At 37.8% G+C, this 25,485-nt stretch overlaps 1 protein-coding gene across 1 annotated transcript in view; it reads left to right on the forward strand.

Moving 5' to 3' along the window:
• STXBP4 (syntaxin binding protein 4) overlaps positions 1–25,485 on the forward strand; it is a 191,439-nt gene that overhangs the window by 41,480 nt on the left and 124,474 nt on the right. Inside the window, exons 9-10 of the mRNA XM_030828589.1 lie at positions 14,720–14,816; positions 17,624–17,715. Of these exons, the coding sequence (XP_030684449.1) occupies positions 14,720–14,816; positions 17,624–17,715 (189 nt within the window). The remainder of the gene's footprint in view (positions 1–14,719; positions 14,817–17,623; positions 17,716–25,485) is intronic.

A 25,485-nucleotide genomic window follows, 5' to 3' on the forward strand; every position in this document is an offset into this window, starting at 1 on the left:
TTCATTTTTCTTCCATAAGACAAAAACAGGAAAGAAGTATTCTCCTTCTTTGAGAGGATAAAGTACTGGAGTCATTAGTTTCTTGAAGTTACTTATTTACAATTAAATGAATGGCAGTTTGGATTTAAATTATTTAATTCACATTTGAATTTGGTAGTTCATGGTGGTTCACTAGTACAAAATAGAAATAAAATCTTTCATAACTAAATTGGCATTTGGATCAAACAGTTTTCTCCTCTGAGAATAAGACAAATGTGGTTTTTACAGTCTAGAATAAATGGAAAGATGTAACAAATTATGGCAAAGTAGATGAGGCTTCATAATGGCAATAAATGCAATCAAGTAATAGTCCATTATTCAATTTTTTTTAAGTAAAAGGAAATAAAATTTTAAAGAACAAAATAGTCAGATGTCCACTAAATATAGAAAGATGGTGGCAATATACTAAAGCACTGAAAAATAGTCCTGGGGAAAGTGGAACATTGAGACTCTCATGTAAAAGAAACTTAAGATGATTAAAAAAGAAAAATTAAAGGCAGAAAAGCACTCGAAAGCATTTCTTATCAGGTTACCAGGGATCTGAAGGGAAAAATAAGCCACTTTTTTTTTTTTTTTTGATGCAAAATGGATATACTGCTGAAAGACCACGACCTCTACCTTCCAGTCAGTTTTTGAGGATAAAGCATTTTTACATGTTAGGAAGAGTATAAAAATGCATAGCTAAAATAAAGCACACAATCTGTTTATTCCCATATCCACACCTTTGCTTGGTCCTATGATAGTCCTTTCTCATTGCCAGTTTGAATCTTATCTAAATTCTAACTCACATGGGGAGAAAAGATTTCTCAACCATTGGTAGATTCATGGCTAAGACACCAAACAAAAGACAGAATCTAACAAGAAAATAGCATGCAGATTTATTTAATGTATGTTTCACATGACATGAGAACCTTCAGAAATGAAAACCCAAAGGAACGGAAAACTGTATTTTTATGAACAGTCATACAGAAGTGTAATTGGAGCACAAAAGGGTGTAATCTAATGGTAATAAACTGGGGGGAGCATAGCAAGGCCTGTTTGTTCAGATTCTTAACATCTCTGTGTCTTCAGAGTTGAAGATATTTCCTTTCCTCTGGGTATAGGGAGGACCTCTCTGGAATGAGGGTCTTTTAATCTACTTTTAGGGAAGGATCAGCTGGGTTTTATGGCCCACTTCAGGGGAGAAAAGGTGAGAGAAGGTAAGAAAGACCTTCCTGCTTCTGCTGTTTTCTTGAACACGAAAGTGCCATACTTTGAGGCAGCATGTCCTGGATTTTGTCATTCAATTCCATCTCCTTCTTTGAGACTTTGCTAACTATTATATTTCGGACCAACATTGCCTTCTTTTGCACATTAGTAGCACTTACCTTCACTTTTTGGTACACTATAATCTTTTTGTACACTATAATCTTTTCTATATCTTGTTTTATCAATGAAATTAAAAGTGTCTTCACCACAGACCCTGTAGTACCTATTAGTGTTTAAATAGCTGCTTTGTGCTGCATAAAATTTTCCAATTAATTAGATACTTGAGATGTCTCCTTTATACTTTCAAAATCCTGAGTATCTTTTGTAATATGTGTTTATGTTTGTGGCTAAAATGTAAGTTCTGGCTAACACTTGGTCTGCAATCAGTTAATAGTAATATTTTCAAAAATAGAATGAAGTTTAAAAGCATGACAATTACATATCTAAAAATGAATAATTATTCAATGATATTGATTTAGTATCCATTTCTGAACATCCAAGATTTAATACCATTTTTATGGATAAGGAGAAATTTATCCAGCTAACTGCTTTACCTGACAGACTTTGTTATTTTACTTAGTTTAAATTTTTCTAGCATATATTATTTTTAATCTGATTAATATTCTTAGAGGTATGAAAATCGAAATTTGTATTCTGAGAAATATGAGTTGCTTGGCCATTAAATCCGAATTCCAGTTTTGGTTCCCCTTTAAGCCTAAACAAATTATTTTTGTGGAAAAGTAAAATGCCAGTTTTACATCAAAGAAACCCACATGTGATATAAATTCAGCCTCTGCTCTTAATCAAGATAGGCTTGTTAATTTTATTTAGTAGAGCATTCTTTTTTTTCAGTTTGAAACTATATTTCTCTTAATAATTTTTCGTGAAATCTACATTAGCATCTGTCCACCCAAATTGTTTCTTGAGCTACTCTTCTTGTTTTGCATTACTGATGCAATACAAAACAAGTAAAAGCTATTACTTGTTTTGCACATACTGATATTAATGTCATAATATCAGTATCACCTCAGCTTGGAATAGGTCCTTCTCTTTTGGTTGCTACTTTGTAGACAGATTCAACTTTATTGTCCATTATGTTTTAACATATTCCTATTCAGTAATAAATAAGGCCAATGTGATCAGGTATTTAAAATAAAATAAAATAAAATAGTATATTTTTTAATCTTCTATAAACATTACATGTGGCAGCTCGAAAATTGGTGTTTTAATAAAATTTCACAAGGAAAGGATGTTTACTAATTATGAATTTATTAAGCGATTAGCCTACCCAGTACAATTTTTAAGGAAAGCAGAGAGGTTAGAATTTGATTAAGGAAATTCCCTGTCAAGACAATGTCATATATACACACACATACAAACATATATGTGTTCAGACATATGTATATATACATGTGGCATTGTCATGAATTCTTTTATATTTTATTGGTTTAAGTAGAGAAATTTATAACACTGAACTAGTTATTTCTTAATTCCTTGTCTGTAAAATGGATTTACATTTGCCTCTTTCTATGAATACTCTGAGAATGATTTAATATACAGATATTTTAATGTTATTTCAGCAGTTATTTGTAGTGATATATTTCTTCAAAGTATGAATAGTATATGTCTCATTTGATCCTAATATTAAACTTATAAATATGCATTATAAACTTAGCAAATAGGGATACAATTTATTGCTTGGCTTGAAATCCAAATATCGTACCTCTGCATTATCTGTATATTTATACCTATGGAAGATGCTTTGGGATATGGATGCCATTTTGCTGATATTTACTTTTACCTCTTGCCATTTCTGTAACATTTCAAGAAAACTGTAGAGAGCAATGGCATACCCAATGTCTCATTATAGTTAATGAAATGTTCTTTGTCTTAGGCTGAAAGGTGTGTGACTAATATTGTAACAAAGTAATTTTTAAAATTCATCATTCAGACATTAGAAAAACTTCAGTACATTTATTTGTCTAATTAACAAACTTTTATTTTTGCTTCAGGTTAAAAGATGACCTTAGTCATGTAATAAATTATTGGAACCAACTTTTTATTTTACTTTTTTCCCCCATACATACTCTGCTTACGTATGAGACCTACTTTTTGATAAAACATGTTACTTCCAACTTAAATTGAAGAGCTTACCTAACATGACATGCCGTATTCATCTAGTGTGAATTTTACTTTCAACAAAACTTTCATTTATTACTAAGCTTAGCTCTAGATCAATGTACACTGTAGTTAATTGCATTGTGTAATTTTATTATTACTTAATGTAAGAATTACCATATATTGAGCACCTTCTGTGATAGACAGTTTATTTGCATTATTTTTATAAAATTGTTTTTTATTTCTTTATATTAAAACATTAATGTACAAGAATGTATGTATTATACACATACAGTTTAAAGAATAATAAAACACACATTTACCCATCACCCAGCTTAAGAATCAGAACCTTGGACATTGCAAATGTATTTCTTCTTGATCATATGTACCTCTCCCCAAAAGAGGGGAAATTTTGAGTTTGTCATTTCTGTATTTTTAAAAATTTTTCAGTTAATTTAAGTATTGTGGGATCAAAGAGTTTATTTTTTTTTGTTTATTTTTTTATTTTTTTGCAGTTGCAAGATTTAATAGAGCTCCCATAACAAAGGGAGGGGACCCAAAGAGGGTAGCCATTGGTGGCTCGAATGCATGGGTTTATATCCCGATCATTGTCTTTCCCACTGTACTCTTGGGCAATAAATTATTGGCTATTTCTTTACCTCCTGTTTTTGCCTAATTAGCATTTTAGTGAGCTCTCTTTACTACCTGATTGGTCGGGTGTGAGGTAAGTTGCAAGCCCTGTGTTTAAAAGTGAATGCGGTCACCTTCCTAGCTAGGCTTAGGGATTCTTAGTCAGCCTAGGAAATCCAGCTAGTCCTGTCTCTCAGTACCCCCTCTCAACAGAAAAACGCAAGTGCCATTGGGGAGGTTGGCTGACGACCGCTCTAACTGCTTCCTGCTGAATTGGGGTGTAGTAGGGTTTGTGCAGTTGAGATTTCCTCAGGAGGGGTGCCTTCGATGTCATTAACATCGGAGCATGGGCTAGCAGGCTGGTCCAGGGGTCCGTGGTAGATCTTAGTCATGGACTGCATCAGGTGCTCCATTTGAAGAACTATTTATAGTTTTACAGCTTCGATTCTGGAAGAGACAAACTTAACAAGGAGGTTAAAGATACAGGGATTGAAATGTATAGCCTGCAGTGCAGGGGATTATTTCTTTGGCACACTTCACAGTGAGCCATTGGTTAGCTTTCCATTGGTTAGCTGCAGGCAAATGTACTTTTCCTTCTTTGGTGGCTAGCCATCCTGAGGGGAGGAAACTGTGTCTTCATGAGGTTCCCCATTCTATTTCTTCTTCTGAGTACTGGGGCTTCATTTCCCGGAGGGGATTACCCCATAGTAGGGTTCCTTCTATAAGCATTTCTAATGGAGAGTCCTGCCTTGCAACTCTTTTTGCTTCAATATCTGCTTGGCAGTTCCCTTCTATTTCCCTTTCCTTTCCTTTCTGATGACCCCAGCAGTGTAAGACTGCCACCTCTTTAGGTTTCTGTACTGCCAGTAATAATCTCCTAATGGCTTCCTGATGTGTGATAGGTGTTCCCTCAGAAGTTAGGAATTCCCTTTCTCTCCCTATTGCCTCATGGGCATGGAGGACTAGGTAAGCATACTCAGAGTCTGTATATATATATTTACCCTTTTTCCTTCTCCTAATTCTAGTGCCCCAGTGAGGGCTATTAGTTCTGCCAGCTAAGCGCTAGTTCCTGGAGTGAGGGGATTACTTTCAAGTATTCCATTATCACTGACCACTGCATACCCCACTTTTTGAAGTCCTTTTTCTACAAAGGAATTTCCATCAGTATACAAGTTGAGGTTGGGATCAGTCAAGGGAACCTCTAGAAGGTCCCCTCGAATGGTGTAGGTTTGAGAAATTATTTGTTGACAGTTATGTTCTATCTTCATTGTCTGGAAGAAATGTGGCTGGGTTAAGAGTTGCATAAGTGCACAGTTGCAGCACTGGCCTTTCAAGTAATAGAGTCTGATATTTAAGTAAACGGTTGTCTGATAGCCACAAGTCTCCTTTAGCAGTGAGTATGTTGTTCACATCATGACATGTCCGCACAGTAAGATCTCTTCTCTGTATTATTTTAACTGCTTCAGATACTAAGACTGCTACTGCCGCCACTACGCATAAACAATGAGGCCAACCCTTTGCCACTACATCAATTTCCTTACTCAGGTATGCCATGGGTTGCAAGCTTGTCCCTTGGACCTGTGTAAGGACTCCCAGAGGTATTTCTGTTTTTTCTGTGACATATAAAGAAAAGTCTTGCCCCGTTGGCAAGCTTAACAGTGGGACTTGGGTTAAGGCCTTCTTTAGGACCTGGAAAGCCACTTTTGCTTCAGGTATCCATCTTACTAAATGGGTATTGCCTTTCTGAGTTTCCTTAATTACTGTATATAATGGCCTGGCTATTTTGCTGTACCTGGGAATCCATATTTGGCAGAAGCCTGTTATGCCAAGGAACGCTCTTCGTTGCTTTAGGGTTTCGAGATGAGGATAAGCCAGTATAGGCTGGATACGTTCCTCACCGAGGGCCTTGGTGCCTTTGGATAATTTTAGCCCTAAGTATTTAACCTGCTGTGAGCAGAGCTGAGCCTTCTGTTTGGAAACCTTGTAGCCACAGGTGGCGAGGAAATTTAAGAGCACTTGGGTGGCTTGATGGCACAAGGTTTCTGAACAGGCAGCTAAAAGTAAATCATCCATGTACTGAAGGACAAGAGTGTCCAGGTGTGATAACTGGCTTGAGTCTTGGGCTAATGCCTGGCCAAATACATGGGGGCTATCCCTGAACCCTTGGGGTAAAACTGTCCAGGTGAGTTGAGACATTGGGTTCGAAGGATCTTCAAAGGCAAACAAGAATTGAGAGTCAGGATGTACAGGGATGCAGAAAAAGGCATCCTTAAGGTCCAGGACTGTAAACCACTCTGCTTCCTCTGGTATTTGGGAAAGCAGAGTATAAGGGTTAGGTACAGGTAGGTATAGAGGGACAACGGCCTCATTGATAATCCTGAGATCTTGCACTAACCTCCACTGTCCATTGGGTTTCTGTGCTCCTAAAATTGGAATATTGCAGGGCTATTGCATGGTTTTACTAGACCTTGGGCTTTTAGGTCCTTAATCTTTTTGAGTCCTTGTTGGGCCTTGGTTCTAAGGGAGTACTGCCTTTGGGGGAAGGGAGGCAGAATCCTTTAGTTTAATTTGAACAGGACAGGCATTCTTTGCTCGTCCATATTGTCCTCCTGTTGCCCAGACTTCAGGATTAATTCCTTCCTCAAGCAGGGGACAACAAACTGGTGTTCCTTCTCCTATGTTCAGGTGTATAATGGCCCCTGCTTTTGCTAGAATGTCTCTTCCTAACAAGGGAGTGGGGCTTTCAGGCATAATTAGAAAAGCATGTGAAAAGAGTAAAGTTCCCTAGTTACAACTTAGTGGCTGGGAGAAGTATCTAGTGACTGGCTGTCCTAGGACCCCTCGGATAGTGACAGATCTGGAGGACAGTTGTCCGGGACACAAGAGTAAGACTGAGAAGGCCACACCAGTGTCCAGGAGACAGTTAACCTCCTGGCCCTTAATGGTCAAGCATACCCAGGGCTCTGTGAAGGTAATGGCATGGGCTGGCACTCCCTGGGCACCTTCAGTCCTGCTGCTGGATCCATCTGGTTAGTGGCTTCTAACTCAGAGGACCTTCATCCCCTGGGGCAATTGGCCTTCCAGGGATTCTCTTGACATAAGGGGTATGGACAAGGCGGCAGCTTATTTCTACTTGGACAATCTTTTTTAAAGTGTCCTTGTAGGCCACACTGGAAGCAAGCCCTGTTAGGCATTCAATTTGCCCAGCTATTCCCTTTTCCAGAGTCTCCAAAGTCCGGTTGCCTGAGGGCCATGACTAAAGCGCTGGCCTTTTTTTTTTATCCTGTTTGTCCTGTTCTGCCTCCTCCTCCTCCTGATCTCTATTATAAAAAACCAAAGTTGCCAAGTTCAATAGGGTTTCTAGGTTTTGCTCTGGGCCTAAGGTGGACTTTGAAATTTTTTCTAATGTCTGCAGCTGACCGAGTGATAAATTTATCCTTTAAGATTAGTTGGCCTTCAATAGAGTCAGGTGACAGAGAGGTGTGCTTTCTCAATGCCTCCCTTAGTCTCTCCAGAAAGGCGATAGGATTTTCTTCCTTTCCCTGTGTTATGGTGGACATCAGTGAATAATTCATAGGCTTCTTCCTAGTTTTCCTTAGTCCTTCTAGCACGCAAGTTAGCAAATGTCTGTGGCACCAATCTCCATGTTCTGATTCTGTGTCCCAATGAGGGTGTACACTGGGAACTGCCTGCTGGCCTGTGGGGAATCGTTCTCTTTCCTCTGTTGTCATCCTATCATTGACCTAACTGAGATACCAGAGATTGCCAAACTCTCGGGCTGCAGTTATGGCAGCACTTCTCTCATTTGGGGTTAGTGTCTGATTTAGCAGTAACATTATATCTCTCCATGTCAGATCAAAGGATTGTCCTAACCCTTGTAAAGCATCAGTATAGCCATCAGGGTTATATGAGAATTTACCTAGGCCTATTAAGTCTGAGAGAGAAAAAGGTACATGCACTCTGGCTGGACCAAATTCTCCTCCTCCCACTGCTTGGAGTGGGCATAATCGGGGAATATTGGCACTCTTTGGTTCATTGTTTACCCCTTTGTCTATCTCCTGTTGTACCATTTGGGTTGAAGGGAGGTCCTTATTAGTTGGGGAAGGAGTCGGGGGGACGCTGGGGTAGGGAGGTAGACTCTGAGGGCTTCCCGTAGGGCATAAATCACACTTTTTACATAATTGCGAGTTGTCTCTTAATGAAAAGAAAGTTTGTACATATGGCACTTCACTCAATTTGCCTTCTTTTCTACAAAAGAGGTCTAGCTGTAAGATGATGTTATAATTTATACTTCCCTCAGGAGGCCAGGTTTCTCCCCCTTGAAGAGGATATCATGGCCAGGCGGTACTGCAGAAGAATGTAAGTCGTAGCGTCTGAGGGTCAAATTGGTCCCAGTTCTCCAGAACACATCTTAGGGGCGTTTTTGCCTTGGAGAGAATGTTTCTCTTCTGAAAAAAGAACATAGGGATGCCAGCACCCCTACTCATTTTCCAATGAGCATTAGTCCTAGAGTGTCCTTTATGGTCTTAATGCTTATTCCTTTCCAGGGTGCGTCACCACCCATGGACCTCTGTTTATCGGTTTAGTTACGCTCACCGATGTAGTATTCCTGCACCTGTTTTCTCCCCTTTCTTGACCACAAAGAAAGGGGTCCAGGCTGCTGGATTCTAGTCCTTTACCAGCGTGTCCAACGTTGCCTTTGTGCTCAGGGGTGAGTCCTAGAGCTGGGCTGGGTTCCTGAGTATTTCATAACAACCCAGCTGCCCCATCAGGATGCATTCCCATAAATAGTTCTTATGCAAATTCGTTTCAGAGAGGGTGTAGGTAACCTTTGGAGTCAGGATTGAGATAGTCTTTTTGATTCTGTAAGTACTTTAAAGCTTGGCTGAGTGCAAACAGCTCTCACGTTTGAGGACACCAATTATTAGGCAATTTTTCTAACTCTGCTTCCACAAGATCCTCCCTATCAATTACTGAATACCCATGTGGTTTTTTCCTCAATCACCTGGAAGGAACCGTCTTTCTTTCATCCTGAAGGGAGTTCCTCGTAGGTCTGGTTGGACCTTTGTATGGTAATTAAGATTTAAATCCCCTGTAAGGAAATCTACTGGGTAAAGGGAATTATCAGTGGTGTTAAATTACCTTTTTCTAACAGAATAGCGCCATACTTTAAGATTTAATTACTTAATGGGAGAAAATTGGATGGTTCCTTCCTAACATCAGGGATAAGACAAGGATGTCTGCTTTGCCACTTCTATTTTATATTGCGCTGGAGGTTCTAGCCAGGATAATTAGACAAGAAAAAGAAATAAAAGGCATCCAGATTGCAGGAAGAATTAAAACTATCTCTATTCCCAGATGATGTGATCTTGTATATAAGAAGTCCTAAGGAATCTACCACAATATTATTAGACCTAAAAATGAGTTCGGCAAGTTTACAGTATACAAGATTATATATAAGAAGCAATTGTATTTCTATACACTAACAATGCACAGTAGGCAATCTTTTACAATAGCATCTAAAAGAATAAAATATTTAGGAATAAATTTAACAAAAGAAGTGCAAGACTTATATCCTTAAAACTACAAACCATCATTGAAGGAAATTAAAGAAGATCTAAATAAATGGAAAGACATGTTGTGCTCATGAATCTATGAGCAATACTTTAAGCAATTATTAAGATGGCAATACTCCCCACGTCGGTATACAGATTTAATGCAATCTTTCAAAATATCAGTTGGCTATTTTTCACAAATGGATAAGGTGACCGTAAAAGAAGGATCCATTTGTATGGAAATGGAAAAGACCCAAAATAGCTGAAACAGTCATGAAAAAGAAAAAAGTTGTTGTTTTTTTTTTTCCCCCAAGATGGTAGATTAGAGCGGTATTAGCATGCCTGTCCTCCTTGGAAAGACAAAATAGTGTATAGATATTCACACTGTGAACCTTTTCCCAAGAAGCAGCATAGGAACTTAACAGGAAAATGGAATAAAACCCCAAAACCCTTTGAAAGAAGCAGCAGGCTGCAGCCTACACTATGAGCCAGCCAGAAAACTAAGTCCCAAGAGTGTAAGATGGGTAGAGATACACACCCCCACTGGGGAACCTGGCAGCGTAGCTCACAGGGGAAGGCATTAACCCTTCCCAGCACTGGAACTCATATAGGGGGCAGTGGGAAGTGCATAGCATGCATTTGCAGCCTATGGACCGAAGGAAGCCATTCCTGATTCTACATTACAGGGGACTTTGTGGAAGTCGGCCAACTAACCCAGGCAGCGGTTGCAGGTTGAGAGAAGCTCCCAACTGAAATTCACAATATAATCTCAAATGCAGATGAACTCCCTTGTCGAGAACCAGGGGGCAAGTGGGAAGTATGCTGTGGCCTCAGGCAGAGGAGCTTGGGCACCCTGGCTTTGCAAGTAGACTGGAAAGGGTGTGGCCTGAAAGCCTAGGGTTCCCATCTCTCTGTGAAAGGCTTATGACCTGGAGCAGTTTTGATTTTAGCTAGCTGAAATTTAGCTAGCTGCTGCTAGCCAACACTGCAAGTGAGAGACCTGCATTGCCAAGTGCATGGGAGCTGGGTGAGGCTTATTGCCACCTGCTACTCCCTACTCCCTGTGTGAACTTCTGTGCAGCAGAGGCGCCTATGCTCCTACCTAGAACATTACTGCCAGTGGCCAGAGGACCACTCTCCAAACCCCACAGAGGCCACCGCTTGTCCCTCAGGTGGAGTCAGAGCACGGACTTGCGTGACCCAGCTCCCACCTGACTTTGCCCCTCCACCCACTCTGGTAGCTTAACACAAAGGACAGAAACTTGTGGGAACCCTATGGCCCTTCCTATCACCCTAGATACCAGAGTACGTCCCCTGAGTATCATAAGGCAAGCATAAAGGAAGTGAAATAATGGACTCTGGAGACTCAGAAGGGGGATGGTGTGTGGGGCAAGGGATAAAAAACTACATATTGAGTACAGTGAACACTACTCGGGTAAACAGGTAAACTAAAATCTCAGACTTCACCATTAATACAATTCATCTATGTAATCAAAAACTACTTGTATCCCAAAAGCTATTGAAATAAAAAATTAATAAAAAAAGAAAAAAGTTGAACTCACACTTTCTGATTTGAAATATGTAGTAAGCCTTACTGTAGAGTGAAAAAAGCAAGTTTTAGAAAACTTTCTGTAGCATTTTTATGAAGCTAAAAAACCAGTAAAACAAAATAACATGTTAGGAATACATATGTATGTGATAAAACCATTTTAAAATAAACAGATCAAGAATGATAAGAAATCAGTAGTTCAGAATTCATTAGTATGGTTACCTCTGGTGAAATACCATATCCATATTGTGATATGAATCCAACAGTATTCACAGTTTTATGCTGCTTAAGTGGATTCATAGGTGTTTTATTGTCCTACTTTAAAACTCATGTTTTTTTACATATAGGCTTTTAGTATATACCAAATATTATGTAATAAAAAATTCATGGGAATAGTAAATCAAATATATGATAAGTCTTACCTCTGGGAATAAGTTCAAAAGGGGTTTTTATAATGTTTTGGTTACGTTCAAAAACTGAAGTAAATATAGTTGAGTGCTAAGCTTTAATGAAGCAAGATAGTAGATATCTATTACTTCATTATAGTATGTTTTATAATTTCTGTATTAATATTTTATAATTTTTTTAAAAATCCAGATAATTCTTACAGCTGCTGAAGTCATTGGCATAAAGCAAAGAGCACTAGCACTTTGTAGCATTGTGTTCAATAGTGAAAAATTATGTATAATCTAAATGATTATCAGAAGAATGCTTTAAAAAAAGTTCATTTCAGACAGTGTACAAACATAACAATTTTAAAAAGCATGCAATATTTGTAAAATGTATACAATAGAAAGGAATAATATATTGATAATTATTAACACTGTATTATATAGTGTGACAATTTTTGCAAAAAATCCACAATTTATATAAATTTATAGGTACTGTATTCATAGAAAAAAAACCTGAAAAATTAGATACCAATTGTTAATACAGCAATTGTCTTTGGAGCAATGGTTCTCAAGGGCAGGGCTGCTGTTTTTCTTCTTGGGACATTTGGCAATGTCTGGAGACATTTTTGGTTGTCACAGCTGGAAGACAGAGGCCAAATTCAAAATCAGTAAAGATGCTTCTTAAAACCTCATGTATGAAAATTTAAAACATATTTTAAATAATTTATAAGTCAAAAACATTGCTAACAAACATGTAAACAATGTTTAATTGTACTTGTAACTAGGGGAATTCAAATTAACAAACAGCATACTATTTCAAATAGAACATTGACAAAATAAAAGGGTGGAAACAGCAGATGCTGTTAAATCTCAGAAAAAATGTAGAAAAATAGAAATGCTTATTCACTACTGGTGTGCATAAATTGATGAAGCCAGTTTGGAGAACAATTCAACAATATCTAATAAAATTGACCATATGTCCCCTATGGCTTAGCACTTCCTTTTCTAGGGATACAGTGTAGAGAAATTTTCACACGTTTTTATGAAGAGACATGTATAATGTTCTGTAATTAAAAAAGAAAAAGCAGATTGGAGTAGTTATAAAAGCCTGTTAATCAGGGAATGGATAATAAATTACAATAAATTTATACAACAGATTACTATTCACAGTTAAAATAAGTGAACTAGTTTTGCAGACAGTATTGAGCAATTACGAAATCATAAAATTGAGAAAAATAAAAATAATTTGTAGAGTTACTCTTTAAGATTATGATCTTGATGTAAAACCTTAAATGCACAAAATAAGAGTACATATTATTAGGGAATACTTGCTTATGTAGTAAATGTCATTAAATTAAGACTAGGAAGAATACTTAGGATAGGAGTTCCTGCTGAGGAACAACTTATAAAAACTTTTAACCAAATATATAGTTTTATTTATTGAAAATATATACATAAATTTTAAGTACATATCAATGAGTAATTGATGATAGTGAGTATATGGGTGTTATTTGTATTATTCTTTTTTGTGTTTATATTTGAAACATTTTTATAACTGAAGAGAAAAAAATACAGAAGCTAAAAATCATTATGCCATGTTATACAATGCAAATAGACTACTACACAAGATAAGCAGATGATGCTAGACTAAGCTTAAGAATCATTTTTGAAAGAATCTTTCCTGATATTCTTTCTCCATTCTTCTTTCATTGTTCCCAAATTGCTCACTTACAAATTAACCAGTTGCTTTGTGTGTTAATGTACCCTATACATACTTCTATTAAGTTACATGTTTTACTTATTTCTTTACAGTTGTTCTCACCCTAGAGACTCAAAAGTCATAAACTCTTTGGGGTGAGAAACTATATTTCATTTATCTATCACCTATGCATAGTTTAGTGGCTGACAAATAGTAGGCACCAAATAAATTATTTGATGAATGAAATACTAAATGATTGAACAAGATTCTAAAGGAGGAAGAAATATGTAAGAGATAATTACCAATATTAAACTTTACCTACATTTTAGTTTTGATGTGATGGACACTATATATGCTCTTGCCATATCCAATAATAGGACATCCAATTAGTCCCTTTGCATTAGTTAAGATTAGATTTTGCTATATATAACTGGTGAACTCAAAATAACAGTGATTTCCTTTAGAAATTTCTTTCACACCAAAAAGAAATCTGAAAGAAGGTAATCCAGGGCTGCCATGGAGGTTTCAGAGTTTCAGGGACCATGTTCCAATTATCTTTCTGTTCCACCATGTTCACTGAGGTACCACATGAACCAAAAGAACTGCTCAAATTCCATCAGTCCCTCTTTCTTTCCTCCTTCCTTTCATCTTTTTTCTTTCTTTCTCCCTTACTAATCCGCATGGACAAGAAGTGCTTACCCCAACTTTTGAAAGGAGACTTCCTAGTGGTACACTATGGCACTTCCCCTTGTATCTCATTGACTAGTACCTAGTTAGTTGCATGGCTGCATGGAGATGTACAAGGGGCTGGGAAATGTCTTTTAGCTGCGTGGCAGTGTTTTCAGCCGAAAATTGTGGTTGGTTCAGTTACTAAGGAGCAAGGAGAGAATGGACATTGGAATACAATTAACAGTCTCTGAATTTTTAATCACTAATGGATACCAAAAGGAGAAAGAGCTTTTCCCTTAAGGGGAAGAGCCTGATGAAAGAGATAAGTAAGTGGCAGAGAAAGCTTTTTGGTTTACTATTTGTGTAAGCCTGCCCCAAACAAGCCAAAAATTAGAAGATTTTATGTTGAACTTAATTCCTATCAACTTCAGTTCTGCTCTCACAGACAAGATGTTAACCAAATATAATTCATGTTTTAGAGTGTCACTTGTAAATCTGATGTAGTAGGATTCTTTTGCCATTTTACTTGTGCCAAATCATATAAACTAAGAAATAGTTTGATTTTTGGTTCTAGGACAATGTCATAAATTTGGTATTAGCCAAAGTGCTAGTCTTGGGGAAAAAATGAGGTATTAGTAAAATCAGGAAGCTAATCTTTAATAGGCACTTAATCGATAAATAGCTGACTTCCCTTGGGTGTTTAATCCTGGTCAACTGTTTCTGGTATTGATTATTTTCCCTGGGTTGTGAAGTTTGTAATGAAAAGTTTTATTCTTTGGAGATTTGAAAAATTGCTTTTCATGAGTCCTTTATCTTCCAGGCTCTAAATTATCTTGGTATTCAGCCCACAAACGAACAACACCAAGCCCTGAGACAGCAAGTACAAGCAGACTCAAAAGGGACAGTGTCTTTTGGAGGTAATATTAGGTTTATTGTGTTGTATTATCACTGAATCATCATATAAGAGTTATTGTGACACATTTTCATTAAGAGTGTTCGTTCTTTAGAAGGAGAGAATGAAAAGTAGAACTACATCCATTTCAAGTTCCTTAGTCAGTACCCCAAGAACTCAGCTGGAATTACTGACCTGGCAGGGTCACAGAAAGAAGAATTTCATTAGGACCTTTCAGCTATAAAATGTCATCATTCTGTCATATTTTTTTATTTTTTGTTTATTGCATAAACATTGCTTTAGTAATAACAAAAGAAACAGTACAAAATATGGAAGTTCTAATTTCACTACTGTGAGATTAATTCTAATCCCTTTTCAGCTAATATAGTAAATATTTTTATGATGCTACCTAATTAGAGTCATCCCTTGGTATGGGAGGGGAATTGTTTCCAGGACCCCTGCATATGCCCAAATCCAGCCCTACTCGAATCTCATAGACAGCCTTGCAGAACCCACATATAGTAAAAGTTTACCCTCCACATATGTGGCTTTTCCAACCCACAAATACTGTATTTTTTATGCATTTGGTTGAAAAAACTTGATGTATAAGTGAACCTGTGTAGTTCAAGCCTATGTTATTCAGGGGTCAACTCTATTCTTATTAAAGATACCGTAATGTACCACTTAGTGGTTGTACTATAATATTCAGCCTTTCTACTATTGTGAATTTTCATGGTTTCTCAGTAGCTGATATTACAAATCTGTATTTATCAACATTGTGAATGTAGCTGTTTTTTTTTCTTAAGCCTAATCCTCACAAATGATTTGGACTTTTGATACATATTGGTAAATTGTTTTTCAGAGATATTTTGCACATATATTTGTTCTACCACCAGTAATGTTTGAATGTAACACTTTTTGTCTTCTTGTCACTATTAAGTAATTTTTTCTTGTATAATAGATGTAACATTGTATCATTTATAAAGCATCTGTATTGCTGAAAAAAAATTGACCTTTTGGTTTTTAAGTGATGAAAAAAAGATATTTTTCATCCCATCTCCACTCGAAAATCATCCCAAAATAATAATGAAAACAAGAAACAGAAAAACACATACAAGTAAAACCACAATATCTAAGGACAGAAAAATGGGTGAGGAAAGTAAACAAATTTGTGAGCAGAGGCAGGCAAAGCCCAAGTGTGTGAAGATAGAGGAAAATCACAATGAGGAACAAGTTGATTTGACCCTAAAATTGAAGACATCAAGATACATAAATCATGGAAAAGAAAACAAAGAAAAGTGATTTGACCTAAATTGAAGACATCAAGTACTTCTGGAGACTGAGTTTTTAGGCAGGATATTAAAACAGGATTGTTGGAAATCTTTATAAGGAGAATTATGCATGCTCTTCTCTGCCCTTTCTCAAGTAGTCCGGCATCTACCTCTGTACACCTCCAGGATAAAAGAAGTATATTCCTTTGAGAAATTAAACCAGAGATCGTGGACCTATAGTTGCCAGCAGCAAGGGAGTTTGTGGCGTACATAGTGAGTCATCACTCGTAATACGCACCCAGATTGCTCAGGGAACTTTGCTGCCATGTTTATTACTATAGGCAGAAGACTATAGTATTCTCTCTTAAGAAGCTGAACAAAAATGTCAGCTGGCCACCAGATTGCCCTATAGTGAAAGCTGCCAGTTGACAAAGCAAGTTACACACACAAAATTTCCAACCAACTTTTTTAGTGCCCGATTCTTAAATATGAACTCATAGTCAAGAGCCATCAGAGAGGCCGGGCGCAGAGGCTCACGCTTGTAATCCCAGCACTTTGGGAGGCCGAGGCGGGCGGATCACGAGGTCAGGAGATCGAGACCACGGTGAAACCCTGTCTCTACTAAAAATACAAAAATCAGCTGGGCAGAGTGGTGCACGCCTGTGATCCCAGCTACTCAGGAGGCTGAGGCAGGAGAATCGCTTGAACCTGGGCAGTGGAGGTTGCAGTGAGTCAAGATCATGCCACTGCACTCCAGCCTGGGTGACAGAATGAGACTTCGTCTCAATTAATTAATTAATTAATTAATTCAGGTAAACTCTCATAACATCTTTAAAAAGAAAGGTGAAGGTAGTGCAACCATGAAATAAAGTAGGATATTGTAAAACAAGAACAATCAGAGAATATTTAAAAGAATCCTTGGAAATTAAAAATACAGTAGCCAAAGTGGAAAATATTTGAGGATACATAGATGAGTAAGTTACTCTCCATGTCAGAAGAAGCCTATGAACTGTTCTTTTGCCTCTTTGCCACGTGGCCTTGGACAGTTGAAGGCATTTAACCTGTCTCAGCCTCAATTTTTTTCATCTGTAAAATGGACAGGATAAGAGGACCTATCTCAGAAGACTGTTGGGAGGATGAAATTTCTAAGCACCATGCCTGCCATACAGCAGCTGTTACATAAACATTAGCTGCTGCTATTAATAATTGCTACCAAACCTCAGGTTCTTCCAGCTAGAAAAGCCATAAATCATAATATTGTCATATGTTTCAGAAAAAGTTCTACTCATAATACAAGGGTTGAAAAACTATAGGTCCACGATATATATGTGCTTTATTATTATCTTAACTGAATTATTAATTTTAGCAAAGTTAACTGAAGTAAGTTCAGACCAATTTGTCTCTTCTTATTTGAACTTACATTTACCTATCACTTCAGTCAATACTATTTTAAGATAATTTATGCGGGTTAAATTTGAAACATTAGCAACTTCATATAGAATAAAGTAAGATTTAGAAGGGGTTAAATGCTATGTCCTTACTTAAATGTGTTCCATTTTAGATTTTGTCCAGGTTGCCAGAAACTTGTTTTGCTTGCAGTTGGATGAAGTAAATGTTGGTGCACATGAAATTTCCAATATATTAGATTCACAGGTAGAGTATGCCCTATAGGATTGCTTTGACATGTATAAGTCACAAGTCTTGAATGTTATATGTCATATGTGTAGGCTTTTTACACTTAAAAATAGAAATAATACATGTTTCTTGCGTAAATATATAAATACAAATCAATTTAAAATCAAAAGTAAAAGTTCATCCTGATATTCATTCTCCTCTCTCACTAGCCTCTTGTGCTACTCCCACACCTAAGTTTACCAGTATTGACAATTTGATATGTGGAGGATACGTGCTATAACTAGCTAGCTAGACAAACTGACAGATACCATGTGTGCATGTGTCCATTCTAATCTGTTTTATCTCTCTATAATATACACACAGAAAAGCACCTATATAATGTGTATGTACTATGAAATTTTATAGCCTAAACCATCCTTATTTAATTAGCATCCAGATCAAGAAACATAATATTAAATAAATACATTACCAGATGCTTTCCTGCCCCCAGGTTCCTTTTTGATTGCTAGTAACACCCCTGTACCCCCACAAAAAATTGGGTAACTACTCTTTCACCTTCTAACAATGTAGATTGGTTTTGCCTCTTTTTGTGCTTTATGTAAAATGGGATTGTGAAGTCTATTAGCTTCAATTATGTGTTCTATAGAAGTTTGACATTTATATTATTGAATATTTTAGTCCTTTTCATTGTGGATTTTTGGTACTTTTATCCTCTTAAGGAACTCCTTCTTAATTTATGCTCTGTATAATTTGTATATTTAGTTAAAAACTTCATTCATTATGCATGACAAACCACTTGTTTTTGTTCCACCATCATTTATTTAAAAACCTATCTTCATTTTTGCCATTAATTTAAAATGCAAACTTTATCATATATTAAATTTCTATCTAGATACACAGATCTGTTTTTATATCTACCATTTGAATGTTTCTTACCTTAAAATCGACTTAGTCTCATGATATACTTATAACAACTTTTCATTAGTTGATTTTTTTTTTTTGGTTTCTAGTGATTAAAATAATTGGATATATAAATACATATTTTTTTAATTTTTTTGTTATTTTATGATTATACTTTAGGTTTTAGGGTACATGTGCACAATGTGCAGGTTTGTTACATATGTATCCATGTGCCGTGTTGGTTTGCTGCACCCATTAACTCGTCACTTAGCATTAGGTATATCTCTTAATGCTGTCCCTCCCCCCTCCCCCCAACCCACAACAGTCCCCAGAGTGTGATGTTCCCCTTACTGTGTCCATGAGTTCTCATTGTTCAATTCCCACCTATGAGTGAGAACATGCGGGGTTTGGTTTTTTGTCCTTGCAATAGTTTACTGAGAATGATGGTTTCCAGTTTCATCCATGTCCCTACAAAGGACATGAACTCATCATTTTTTATGGCTGCATAGTATTCCATGGTGTATCCCTGCCACATTTTCTTAATCCAGTCTATCATTGATGGACATTTGGGTTGGTTCCAAGTCTTTGCTATTGTGAATAGTGCTGCAACAAACATACGTGTGCATGTGTCTTTATAGCAGCATGATTTATAGTCCTTTGGGTATATATCCAGTAATGGGATGGCTGGGTCAAATGGTATTTCTAGTTCTAGATCCCTGAGGAATCGCCACACTGACTTCCACAATGGTTGAACTAGTTTACAGTCCCACCAACAGTGTAAAAGTGTTCCTATTTCTCCACATCCTCTCCAGCACCTGTTGTTTCTTGACTTTTTAATGATGGCCATTTTAACTGGTGTGAGATGGTATCTCTGTGGTTTTGATTTGCATTTCTCTGATGGCCAGTGATGATGAGCATTTTTTCATGTGTTTTTTGGCTGCATAAATGTCTTCTTTTGAGAAGTGTCTGTTCATGTCCTTTGCCCACTTTTTGATGGGGGTTGTTTGTTTTTTTCTTGTAAATTTGTTTGAGTTCATTGTAGATTCTGGATATTAGCCCTTTGTCAGATGAGTAGGTTGCAAAAATTTTCTCCCATTCTGTAGGTTGCCTGTTCACTCTGATGGTAGTTTCTTTTGCTGTGCAGAAGCTCTTTAGTTTAACTAGATCCCATTTGTCAATTTTGGCTTGTGTTGCCATTGCTTTTGGTGTTTTAGCATGAAGTCCTTGCCCACGCCTATGTCCTGAATGGTATTGCCTAGGCTTTCTTCTAGGGTTTTTCTGGTTTTAGGTCTAACATGTAAGTCTTTAATCCATCTTGAATTAATTTTTGTATAAGGTGTAAGGAAGGGATCCAGTTTCAGCTTTCTACATATGGCTAGCCGGTTTTCCCAGCACCATTTATTAAATAGGGAATCCTTTCCCCATTTCTTGTTTTTGTCAGGTTTTCAAAGATCAGATAGTTGTAGATATGCAGCATCATTTCTGAGGTCTCTGTTCTGTTCCATTGATCTATGTCTCTGTTGTGGTACCAGTACCATGCTATTTTGGTTACTGTAGCCTTGTAGTATAGTTTGAAGTCAGGTAGCATGATGCCTCCGGCTTTGTTCTTTTGGCTTAGGATTGACTTGGTGATGCAGGCTCTTTTTTGGTTCCAGATGAACTTTAAAGTAGTTTTTTCCAATTCTGTGAAGAAAGTCATTGGTAGCTTGATGGGGATGTCATTGAATCTATAAATTACCTTGGGCAGTATGGCCATTTTCACGATATTGATTCTTCCAACCCATGAGCATGGAATGTTCTTCCATTTGTTTGTATCCTCTTTTATTTCATTGAGCAGTGGTTTGTAGTTCTCCTTGAAGAGATCCTTCACATCCCTTGTAAGTTGGATTCCTAGATATTTTATTCTCTTTGAAGCATTGTGAATGGGAGTTCACTCATGATTTGGCTCTCTGTTTGTCTGTTATTGGTGTACAAGAATGCTTGTGATTTTTGCACATTGATTTTGTATCCTGAGACTTTGCTGAAGTTGCTAATCAGCTTAAGGAGATTTGGGGCTGAGACGATGGGGTTTTCTAGATATACAATCATGTCATCTGCAAACAGGGACAATTTGACTTCCTCTTTTCCTAATTGAATACCCTTTATTTCCTTCTCCTGCCTGATTGCTCTGGCCAGAACTTCCAGCACTATGTTGAATAGGAGTGGTGAGAGAGGGCATCCCTGTCTTGTGCCAGTTTTCAAAGGAAATGCTTCCAGTTTTTGCCCATTCAGTATGATATTGGCTGTGGGTTTGTCATAGATGGCTCTTATTATTTTGAGATACGTCCCATCAATACCTAATTTATTGAGAGTTTTTAGCATGGAAGGTTGTTGAATTTTGTCAAAGGCCTTTTCTGCATCTATTGAGATAATCATTTGGTTTTTGTCTTTGGTTCTGTTTATATGCTGGATTACATTTATTGATTTGCGTATGTTGAACCAGCCTTGCATCCCAGGGATGAAGCCCACTTGATCATGGTGTATAAGCTTTTTGATGTGCTGCTGGATTCAGTTTGCCAGTATTTTATTGAGGATTTTTGCATCAATGTTCATCAAGGATATTGGTCTGAAATTCTCTTTTTTGGTTATGTCTCTGCCAGGCTTTGGTATCAGGACGATGCTAGCTTCATAAAATGTGTTAGGGAGGATTCCCTCTTTTTCTATCGACTGGAATAGTTTCAGAAGGAATGGCATCAGTTCCTCCTTGTACCTCTGGTAGAATTCGGCTGTGAATCCATCAGGTCCTGGACTCTTTTTGGTTGGTAAGCTATTGATTATTGCCACAATTTCAGAACCTGTTATTGGTCTGTTCAGAGATTCAACTTCTTCCTGGTTTAGTCTTGGGAGGGTGTATTTGTCGAGGAATTTATCCATTTCTTCTAGATTTTCTAGTTTATTTGCATAGAGGTGTTTATAGTATTCTCTGATGGTAGATTGTATTTCTGTGGGATCGGTGGTGATAGCCCCTTTTTCATTTTTTATTGCATCTATTTGATTCTTCTCTCTTTTCTTCTTTATTAGTCTTGCTAGCGGTCTATCAATTTTGTTGATCTTTTCAAAAAACCAGCTCCTGGATTCATTAATTTTTTGAAGGGTTTTTTGTGTCTCTATTTCCTTCAGTTCTGCTCTGATTTTAGTTATTTCTAGCCTTCTGCTAGCTTTTGAATGTGTTTGCTCTTGCTTTTCTAGTTCTTTTAATTGTGATGTTAGGGTGTCAATTTTGGATCTTTCCTGCTTTCTCTTGTGGGCATTTAGTGCTATAAATTTCCCTCTACACACTGCTTTGAACGTGTCCCAGAGATTCTGGTATGTTGTGTCTTTGTTCTCGTTGGTTTCAAAGAACATCTTTATTTCTGCCTTCATTTCATTATGTACCCAACAGTCATTCAGGAGCAGGTTGTTCAGTTTCCATGTAGTTGAGCGGTTTTGAGTGAGTTTCTTCATCCTGAGTTCTAGTTTGATTGCACTGTGGTCTGAGAGACAGTTTGTTATAGTTTCTGTTGTTTTACATTTGCTGAGGAGAGCTTTACTTCCAACTATGTGGTCAATTTTGGAATAGGTGTGGTTGTGGTGCTGAAAAAAATGTATATTCTGTTGATTTGGGGTGGAGAGTTCTGTAGATGTCTATTAGGTCCACTTTGTGCAGAGCTGAGTTCAATTCCTGGATATCCTTGTTAACTTTCTGTCTCGTTGATCTGTCTAATGTTGACAGTGGGGTGTTAAAATCTCCCATTATTATTGTGTGGGAGTTTAAGTCCTTTGTAGGTCACTCAGGACTTGCTTTATGAATCTGGGTGCTCCTGTGTTGGGTGCATATATATTTAGGATAGTTAGCTCTTCTTGTTGAATTGATCCCTTTACCATTATGTAATGGCCTTCTTTGTCTCTTTTGATCTTTGTTGGTTTAAAGTCTATTTTATCAGAGACTAGGATTGCAACCCCTGCCTTTTTTTGTTTTCCATTTGCTTGATAGATCTTCCTCCATCCCTTTATTTTGAGTCTATATGTGTCTCTGCACGTGAGATGGGTTTCCTGAATACAGCACACTGATGGGTCTTGACTCCTTATCCAGTTTGCCAATCTATGTCTTTTAATTGGAGCATTTAGCCCATTTACATTTAAAGTTAATATTGTTGTGCGTGAATCTGATCCTGTCATTATGATGTTAGTTGGTTATTTTGCTCGTTAGTTGATGCAGTTTCTTCCTAGCCTCGATGGTCTTTACAATTTGGCATGTTTTTGCAGTGGCTGGTACCAGTTGTTCCTTTCCATGTTTAGTGCTTCCTTCAGGAGCTCTTTTAGGGCAGGCCTGGTGGTGACAAAATCACCAGCATTTGCTTGTCTGTAAAGTATTTTATTTCTCCTTCACTTATGAAGCTTAGTTTGGCTGGACATGAAATTCTGGGTTGAAAATTCTTTTCTTTGAGAATGTTGAATATCGGCCCCCACTCTCTTCTGGCTTGTAGAGTTTCTGCCGAGAGATCAGCTGTTAGTCTGATGGACTTCCCTTTGTGGGTAACCCAACCTTTCTCTCTGGCTGCCCTGAACATTTTTTCCTTCATTTCAACTTTGGTGAATCTGACAATTTTGTGTCTTGGAGTTGCTCTTCTCGAGGAGTATCTTTGTGGTGTTCTCTGTATTTCCTGAATCTGAATGTTGGCCTGCCTTGCTAGATTGGGGAAGTTCTCTTGGATAATATCTTGCAGAGTGTTTTCCAACTTGGTTCCATTCTCCCCGTCATTTTCAGGTACACCAATCAGACGTAGGTTTGGTCTTTTCACATAGTCCGAAATTTCTTGGAGGCTTTGTGCATTTCTTTTTATTCTTTTTTCTCTAAACTTCCCTTCTCGCTTCATTTCATTCATTTCATCTTCCATCACTGATACCCTTTCTTCCAGTTGATCGCATCGGCTCCCAAGGCTTCTGCAATCTTCACGTAGTTCTCGAAATTGGTCTTTCAGCTCCATCAGCTCCTTTAAGCCCTTCTCTCCATTGGTTATTCTAGTTATCCATTTGTCTAATTTTTTTTCAAAGTTTTTAACTTCTTTGCTATTGTTTTGAATTTCCTCCCATTGCTTGGAGTAGTTTGATCATCTGAAGCCTTCTTCTCTCAACTCGTCAAAGTCATTCTCCATCCAGCTTTGTTCCATTGCTGGTGAGGAACTGCGTTCCTTTGGAGGAGGAGAGGTGCTCTGCTTTTTAGAGTTTCCAGTTTTTCTGCTCTGTTTTTTCCCCATCTTTGTGGTTTTATCTACTTTTGGTCTTTGATGATGGTGATGTACAGATGGGTTTTTGGTGTGGATGTCCTTTCTGTTTGTTAGTTTTCCTTCTACCAGACAGGACCCTCAGCTGCAGGTCTGTTGGAGTTTGCTAGAGGTCCACTCCAGACCCTGTTTGGCTGGGTGTCAACAGCGGTGGCTGCAGAACAGTGGATTTTCGTCAGACCACAATTTCAGCTGTCTGATAGTTTCGCTGGAAGTTTTGTCTCAAAGGAGTACCTGGCCGAGTGAGGTGTCAGTCTGTCCCTACTGGGGAGTGCCTCCCAGTTAGGCTGCTCGGGGGTCAGGGACCCACTTTGGGAGGCAGTCTGTCCGTTCTCAGATCTCCAGCTGCTTGCTGGGAGAACCACTACTCTCTTCAAAGCTGTCAGACAGGGACATTTAAGTCTGCAGAGGTTCCTGCTGAATTTTTGTTTGTCTGTGCCCTGCCCCCAGAGGTGGAGCCTACAGAGGCAGGCAGGCCTCCTTGAGCTGTGGTGGGCTCCACCCTGTTCGAGCTTCCTGGCTGCTTTGTTTACCTAAGCAAGCCTCGGCAATGGCGGGCGCCCCTCCCCCAGCCTCACTGCCGCCTTGCAGTTTGATCTCAGACTGCTGTGGTAGCAATCAGTGAGACTCCATGGGCATAGGACCCTCCGAGCCAGGTGTGGGACACAATCTCCTGGTGTGCCGTTTTCCAAGCCCGTTGGAAAAGCGCAGTATTAGGGTGGGACTGACCCGATTTTCTGGGTGCCGTCTGTTACCCCTTTCTTTGACTAGGAAAGGGAACTCCCTGACCCCTTGCACTTCCTGAGTGAGACAATGCCTCGCCCTGTTTCGGCTCACGCACAGTGCATTGCACCAACTGTCCTGCACCCACTGTTTGGCACTCCCTAGTGAGATGAACCCGGTACCTCAAACCGAAATGCAGAAATCACCCATCTTCTGTGCAGCTGACACTGGGAGCTGTAGACTGGAGCTGTTCCTATTCGGCCATCTTGGCTCCACCCCTAAATATATGTATTTTTAAAAGAAACCTGTTATTATACAATTCTTTTAAATGTTACCAGTAGAATCTAAATACTACAGTATTTTATACCTGTAACCATCTATTTCAAAGAAAATTCATGCATTATCCTTTTATGCTCACAACTTTATCTTTTCTTTTTCTCTGTTAGCTCTTATTTCTGTTCCATATAGACCTGGAATCTTATCCTGATAACACGTAATTGCATGCTTGCGAAATGATCACCCTATCATTTTGCTGCAAAAAAAAACTTTAAATGAATTAAAATGATTTGTTTTATTTTCCTATGTTTATAAGGCTTTACAAATTAAAATTTTCTTCTGTATTGAATTATAATTATACTTATTGGTACATAATTAATAAAATTAGAAATCTGACATAACTTTTGATCGATTATTTTTATGAACATATTAAAAATATAAATCTATTTTTAATGGGATGAAAGAATTCTTTTCATGCCATCTCTGTCGCTTATGAAATTACCATATTTACCTGGGAATTTCTGGACTCTTTATTCTTGTGGTTTCTTGTCTTCATAAGTCTTGATATCTGATAAGAAGTTCTCCT

This window comes from Nomascus leucogenys, chromosome 14, assembly GCF_006542625.1.
Source record: "Nomascus leucogenys isolate Asia chromosome 14, Asia_NLE_v1, whole genome shotgun sequence".
In the NCBI taxonomy this organism is placed as follows: Eukaryota; Metazoa; Chordata; class Mammalia; order Primates; family Hylobatidae; genus Nomascus; species Nomascus leucogenys.